Raw genomic sequence first — 7,847 nt, forward strand, 5'->3', positions numbered from 1 at the left:
AAAGGAACCATCATCATAATAAAATAAGAGAAATCAGAGCTCGCATTGAAAAATTGAAGTTCTCTGTTTTCCCTCGCGCTGTTCGAGAGTGGAACCGTAGAGAAATAGCTGAAAGGTGGTTTGATGAACCACTGCCAGACACTTGATTGTGAATTATAGAGTAATCGTGTAGAAGTAGATGTTGATATTGCATGTCTTGCCTTTTGTAATCATAAATCACATTGACTCCAATGTAATTATTGTTTCTGAATAGATGTGTCACTTCTGGTCGCCTCACTGAGTATGCCTTTCAATTACCTTCTACACTATACTGTAGATGTTCTTTCTATTATGTTCCAAATTTCTGTCGAGTTGTGTTACTTGGCTGTGAGAGATCACGCGAATGTTACTTCGGTTCTTAAGTTTTGCGCACCAGTGAATGTCGTATCAAGTACTACCAGGAGAAAATACGAGTAATTCAAATCTTAGTAGCGCAGGCCAATGTTACGGAATGAGAGACCAACTTGACGTTGTTTGCATCTTAACAATTGTTTCCAGCCACTTTGCTTTTCAGTTTTAGAACATTTCGCACATATTTTTACGATAAGTTTTAATATCAATACTAACAAACATTATGTTTCTGCACTTGCCTTTTCAAGAGCATCCAAATGCTGTTAAAAAGCCTATTGTTCCACTAGAGGAAAACATTCTTGATTCAGTATTTTGCCTGATACAAGAATTACGTGAACCTCACGGACTATCTACGTAAATCATATACCTAAAATCTGGTTCCAATATCTTGAAAGGTTCTCAGAATGAAAGATGTGTAAGTTTCAAGGCATTTACCGTGTATGTATCATTGAGAAATGATATTAAGAACAAATTAATGCCCTCCATGGGTTCTAATTACACAGAATCAGTTACTGACTTACCTTAAGAAGCTGGTAGTTCAGGAAAGTGGTCTCATAGAAAAATATTTAAAAGTGAAGAAAGGAATTAAAAAAAAAAACAGGGTAATGAAAGAAGAAGGAAAAAAGGAGAAATAAAAAAGAAAAATAAACACACACAGTTTTTATTGTTTGAGCTATTAACTGTCACAGCAGTCAGGGGAAGGAACTGACTGCCAAGTACACACACATGACTTGGCAGTTATTTTGCGGACTAGGTTTGCTGAATGCCACTTGGATCGGCAAAGATAGTGAATGGATTGTCAGGACAGTGGATTGATATCAGTACGTGGGGTTTAGTAGTGGTAACCGCCATAGTAGCCGAGTCCGTGGTAGCCAAGGCCGCTGTATCCCAGACTGCGGTAGCCGAGACCGTAGTAGCCGGCAGCGTATCCGGGGTATCCGTATCCGTATCCACCGTAGACTCCAGAAGAGTAGGCCAGGGGGGCGGAGTAGCCGAGGCCGGTGGCGTAGGCCAGGCCGCGCTTCTCCTTGGGGGCGGACTCCTCAGCGGCGAAGACGGCGGCGAACAGGCACAGGGCCAGGACCTAAAAAAGCATTATATTTAGGACTACAGACTCAGGAAAAATTACATTCCCTTATGACACTGACGAGGATTTTAATTGGTCTGGCTGTGCATGAAAGAGAGCATATTTTTGAATCTGTACAGGAAAACGCATAACGTCCCACAGGGTTTAATACTTGGTCTCATATTATCAATCATTACTGAGCTGCTATTATTATATATTGTAATAGATGATACATACAGGGTGACAAATATTGAACTATATGAAAAAAGGTAAATTAGTTACAAACTACAACGTGCACACACTTTATTAAACATGCAAACCTCACTGCAGATATTTGGATAAGGGTAATGACATGTTCGACATGCCTGCCATCATTGACGATGATGTGAAGCAAACGAATAGCGAATTTCTGCATGACCCACTGAAGTGTCGTAACATCGATGCTGTCGATGACCTCCTGAATGGCTGATTTCAGCTCAGCAGTGTTTTTGGGGTTATTGATGTAACCTTGTCTTTAATATAGCTCCACAAAAAGGAGTCGAATGTGTTCAGGTGCGGAGAATATGGCGGCCAATCCAGACCTATGCCAGTGGCCTCTGGGTACCCCAGAGCCAGAATGCAGTCCCCAAAGTACTCCTCCACGATATCGAACACTTTCCTGCTTTGATGGGTTCAATCTCCTTGTTGCATGAACCACATCTTGTCGAAATCAGTGTCACTTTCGATAATAGGGATGAAATAATCTTCCAAAACCTTCATGTACCATTCGGTAGTCACTGTGATATCATGGAATATCGCACAGATTATTCCGTGACTAGACAGTGCACACCGCACAGTCACCTATTGAGAGTGAAGAGGCTTCTCGATCGCGAAATGCCTATTCTCAGCCACCCAAATGCCCCAATTTTGCTTATTGACGAAACGATCCAAATGAAAGTGGGCTTTGTCGCTAAACCGCACCATACGGCACCTACTAATTCCCATTAAGGCCTGCAACCAACCGTGCGTTTCTAACGCAAACCGTTCAGAAGTTATGACGATTTTATTTCGTATAGTACCATAACTATCACCCTGTAATTACATTTTGTTTGTCCCTGTACAGCTGCTACATTTAATATTATCTGTTTGACTACAACAGGAGGAAAATTAACGTTCTCCATTTGCTTAGGGTCTGCTGTGTTTCTTGATTTGGGAAAGATGTGTCTGTTTTAACACTGAGGCTGGATACCCTTTCTGTCACCATTGCTATCAATTAACTTAGGGGAGGAATTTGATCTGCATCATCTATCTGTGAATCGTGTAAACCTCGTCTCGTGCATTATCATATTTTAATATTTCTATATCATATATTCTGAGATACACATTGGGAATCAATCTAATATTGGCCTAAAATATGTTGAAACATCGCCTAAAACCACACTCAAGCTGGATATTGTGCCAGAGTAGCAATCGTTAATTTTCCACACAGATCAAATCCACATCTGGGTCACCTATTTGAATCAAAACTAGTGCACTGCATGTTAAGTTATATGAGAAGCCATATTCATCTGTAACTGAAGAAATATAATGTACACCTCTTATCAACGATACTAATATTTATTGTATACTGTTTGTCAGAAAACAAAAGGAAAAGAAACTGTCTAAAGAAATTTTCTACGACATCCCACATACAAGTGTTTCCTTAAACAGCAAAGAATAACTTTTATAACCCCAATGTTGTAATGGAATTAATAATTTGGCACTACATTTTTCAAAATAAGTCTCACGAAAACTCATGCATTTGTGCTTTCACTGCGACCAAGTACAATAAAGCTGATGGTAGCATGCTCCATAACACCCTTTATTCCGGTCAGTGCTAGTGTAATAGTATTTAGGAGTGCTTATGTGGATACATGCACTGGCAGACTGAATTTCTAGGCAAGTTCTAAGACAAACTGGTGTTCTTAATCAGTAAGTGTGCTGTCCAAAAAGGTTTCTGCTTTAAATATACGAACACGAATTATTTATTTTATTTATTCTGTATCTTGACTGCTCTTCAATTTTTCGCTTTCACTGTTCCTCCCAGCGTCAGTTTGACTTTTTCTGGATCTATTAGAACACACCTTGTTCGACTTTAACATTGTCTAATTTCATAAACACGGATATGAATAATACACCTACTGTGTCCTTGTAGCAACTCGTTCCATAACTCTCCTTCCCATTTCTAACACTGCTGACACTTGCTGGGATATTTCCTGATGACGATGTTACTGTCATACTATTTTCGCATGGCCAGCAGTCTCTACTATCTTTTCAGTTAGATTCAGTAATTTCTACTACCCATTTTTCCATTCCTCTACAGTAATTTCCAAGATTTTGTGCTCTGATTCCTCGGAAATCGTTATATTTCATCCTCATCTTTGCAATCGTAGTCTGAACGCTTTCTATCTGGAGATCCAGATGGGGATCTGATCCACCACTATTCCTCTATAGGATAAATTCGTTTTACGTGGTGCCTCCTTTAAGACAAGTGTTAAGATGATTCCCTCAAAAAGTACATGACCTAGTTCCTTCGACATTTCTGTCGCAACTAAGCTTGTGTTCCAATTGTAAAGATTTCAAAGGAACGTCAGCTCTAACCTCTCATCCTTCCTATTGGTCCCAACATCGCCATGTCAGTGAAAATTAGTTACTCTCAGACTTTTATGTTCAAAATGGTTCAACTGGCTCTGACCACTATGGCACTTAACATCTGAGGTCATCAGTCTCCTATAACTTAGAACTACTTAAACCTAACTAACCTAAGGACATCACACACATCCATGCCTGAGACAGGATTCGAACCTGCGACCGTAGCAGCAGCGCAGTTCAAGACTGAAGCGCCTAGAACCGCTCGGCCACACCGGCCGGCAGACTTTTAGGGACAATTGTCCCACCGAAGGGTAAGAATGTGACATGAACATCCGTGTGCCCCCACAGTCCTTTTTAAAACTGAGTGTTATTTAGTTCCCAGTGTCTGCTACCTTTCATGCCTTGTCGCAATCTAACCTCATACGTTTGGATCAATAAATAGTAAACAAGTTAAAACCGTTGTATCTATGTGAGACTCTCCGGCGAGACCCTGAAAACTGGATAGATTTTTGCTCAAGCGTTATGAGAGTTCAGCATCGCGTTTGACGTACAAAGATTATCGTCTAATACCTGTTGGTCTGTCAGACACTTACCACGTATTTCATCATGGTTGAAGGTTGTTGGGGGTGAACTGCCTCTTCTGAGATGAAGACTGCGTGCGAATGCTGAAGACTCTGTCCAGACGCCGAGTTTATATAGGCGGTTCCAGAACGGAAGGTGTGGCGGTGGATGAAGGTCGACTGGACTGACTCCAGTGGCGAGCGATTTGGAAGAGTGGAGCACGAGGGGGGGGGGGGGGGGGGACGGAGGTAACAGCTGGGAGGAATGGTCAGCGAGGACAGGTTTCGGCCGAGTCTCGCCACGCCACGCCACGTAACAGCTCCTCCCTCCACGCACCACGCCTTGTGGCCGCAACACGTGAGAGCTTACGCTGAACAGGTAGTTCAAGGTGGACTGACTCCGCCGTAAGCGGGAAACGGAAAGGGACAAACAGTTTTGTCTAGATAATTGTCTTGCATGATGTAGCATTCTTCTCCAGATCGGATACGTAATCATACATTTCCACTGAGTTTTGGAGTCTCCCGAGAAAGAGAAATAGAAATCGAGACTGAGGCAGTTCTACTATATTCTAAATGGCTAACTGGAAGATTCTCAATCCACAGTTCGTGAGCTATCGTCAAATTTAGACGCTTATCTTAGGTGAACCAGCACAAATAGAGGCCTAACTTGGAAATCCCCCGACACTAATAACTAATGACAGGGGCCCTCAGATATGTGACTGCGAAATGAGATCTTCAACAAAAAAAAACAAAAACAAAAAAAAACCTCCGACACAAATCTAAAAATAAGCAAGGACCAAGTGTCACATGGCAGTCTACATAAATAAAAATCAATTGCCTCATGTATGAAAGATCAATGTGGTGCTACAGAAGAATGCTGAAGATTAGATGGGTAGATCACATAACTGTGGAGGTATTGAATAGAATTGGGGAGAAGAGGAGTTTGTGGCACAACTTGACTAGAAGAAGGGATCGGTTGGTAGGACATGTTCTGAGGCATCAAGGGATCACCAATATAGTACTGGAGGGCAACGTAGAGGGTAAAAATCGTAGAGGGAGACCAAGTGATGAATACACTAAGCAGATTCAGAAGGATGTAGGCTGCAGTACGTACTGGGAGATGAAGAAGCTTGCACAGGATAGAGCAGCATGGAGAGCTGCATCAAACCAGTCTCAGGACCACAACAACAACAACAACATGAAAGATCATCACCTGAGAACGGCTTGACCGACTTGGTTCTCCTTTTTTTTGTTTTGTTCGATATTGGCAAGTAAAGGTCTGTATGAAAGAAACGTTTACGGAAATCCAACGGAAAAGTAAATGAACACGTTAGCGCACGTATGAAATATAATCACTTAAGAACAGCTCGACAAATTTGGTTGATGCTTGTCTTTCTGTGTTCCTAAGTGTCAGGCAACTATTTTTATTTTCGTTTTCCTACCGAAAATACCATTATCATCTACAATTACGAACACAACACAAAAAATCAACCAAATCGGTCGAGCCGTGCTCAAGTGATGATCTTCCACAACTGATTCTAATTTCAGAGTTTTCCAAACATTTTCTTTCCTGCAAAAGGAAAACCATCAAGACAACTGAAAAACCTAAGGCTTTTTTTTCGTCACCAAATGAAAGAATCAGCACCATCACAGTGAAATCATCCAACAAATCCTACACAATAATCAACGCACATGCACCGACTAATGACTACAACAGGAAAAACCCGAACGAAACTGATGACTTCTGGACGACAATGGAAGAAACTATCAGAAAAATTCCTGCACATAGAGTCAAAATAATACTGGGAGACTTCAACGCTAAACTCGGAAAAGAAAAGATATACAGACATACCACAGGAAAACATACTCCACACAAGGACATAAACAAAAACGGAAAACACCTGACGACCTCACCATTAGGTCAACAAAACTCAAGAAACCAACACGGAAACTTACCACATGGAAATTTCTCAGCGGAAAGCAAGAACTACAAATCGACCACGTAATAGTCCAGAAAGAGTCACAAAAAGAAATTTTGAACATAGACACACGTAAAGGCTACTTCGACTCAGACCACCACCTACTACAGATCAGGATTCGTCTTTTGCCCAAGAAAACGCTCCAGAAGAACAAAATTGTTAAGACCAGATCCAGAATACCTTACTTTAAACCAGACACAAATATAAGACAATATTAAAATGGAGGAAACGACAGACTGGACACAACTTTCAGGAAGAATCCGAGAGGCCATGAAACTAGCACAGGCACCACGCACAAGGAAACACCGTTGGTGGAACCACACATGTGACCAAGCTATTAACCAGCGAATCAATGCATGGAAAAAATTTAGTAGCCATAAATCCCAAGAGAATTGGATGAACTTCCTGAAAACACAAAAGCAATCAAGCAAAATCATCCGCAGTGAAAAACGACAGTATGATAAACGGCGACTGACGGAGATCGAATCGGACTTCATGAAGAACAATACAAGAAACTGCTACAGAACGTTCAGAGAAAATATGACTGGATATCAACCACCCAGCTTGTGCTTCAGAAGACCGGATGGAATCCTAGATACCAACACCAAAAACAATTGTGACATTCTGGCAAAGTACTTTGCAAAACTGCTCAACACGGACCCCCAATGGAAGAAATGACGACAGAAACGAGCACGTACAATCCAGATAGTGAACCTCCAACTCTAGAAGAAGTTAAAGAAATAATCAAGTCACTCAAGAATCGTAGAGCACCAGGAGAAGACGGCATCATCACGGAAATCTGGAAGTTACAAGACCCAGAACTGACCAAAGACATCCACAGGATCTTGGAAGATATCTGGAAGTCCATGAAAATTTCTGACGACTGGAAAACTGCCCTGATACACCAACTACACAAAAAAGGTGACAAGACTGACCCGAACAACTACAGAGGAATATCCCTACTACCGGTCACGTACAAGATTCTCTCTAAAGCTTTATTAAACAGACTAGAATGCCAGACCGACCACTTGATTGGGGAATACCAAGCAGGCTTCCGTAAAGGGCGGTCTTGTGCGGAACAAATTTGGAACCTGAAAATGATTTTACAACACAAACAGAACCTGATCATTACCCTTGTCGACTTCAAAAAGGCGTACGACTCTATCGACCGGAAAACTCTCTTCAAAATTCTAGCAGAATACAAAGTAGAGCCGGCCGAAGTGGCCGTGCGGTTAAAGGCGC

The 7,847-nt window shown here is 41.5% G+C and overlaps 1 protein-coding gene across 1 annotated transcript; it reads right to left on the reverse strand.

Moving 5' to 3' along the window:
* Window positions 1-1,035: 1,035 nt before the first annotated feature.
* On the reverse strand, window positions 1,036-4,816 carry LOC126210610 (cuticle protein 6.4-like). The gene is made up of 2 exons (XM_049939903.1): window positions 4,660-4,816; window positions 1,036-1,474 (listed from the first exon to the last, which is right to left on the reverse strand). Exons 1-2 carry the CDS (start codon window positions 4,672-4,674, stop codon window positions 1,223-1,225), a joined length of 267 nt encoding a protein of 88 aa, XP_049795860.1. The 5' UTR covers window positions 4,675-4,816; the 3' UTR covers window positions 1,036-1,222.
* Between the last annotated feature and the right edge of the window lie 3,031 nt (window positions 4,817-7,847).

The sequence above is a fragment of the Schistocerca nitens genome, chromosome 10 (genome assembly GCF_023898315.1).
Source record: "Schistocerca nitens isolate TAMUIC-IGC-003100 chromosome 10, iqSchNite1.1, whole genome shotgun sequence".
Taxonomy (NCBI): Eukaryota; Metazoa; Arthropoda; class Insecta; order Orthoptera; family Acrididae; genus Schistocerca; species Schistocerca nitens.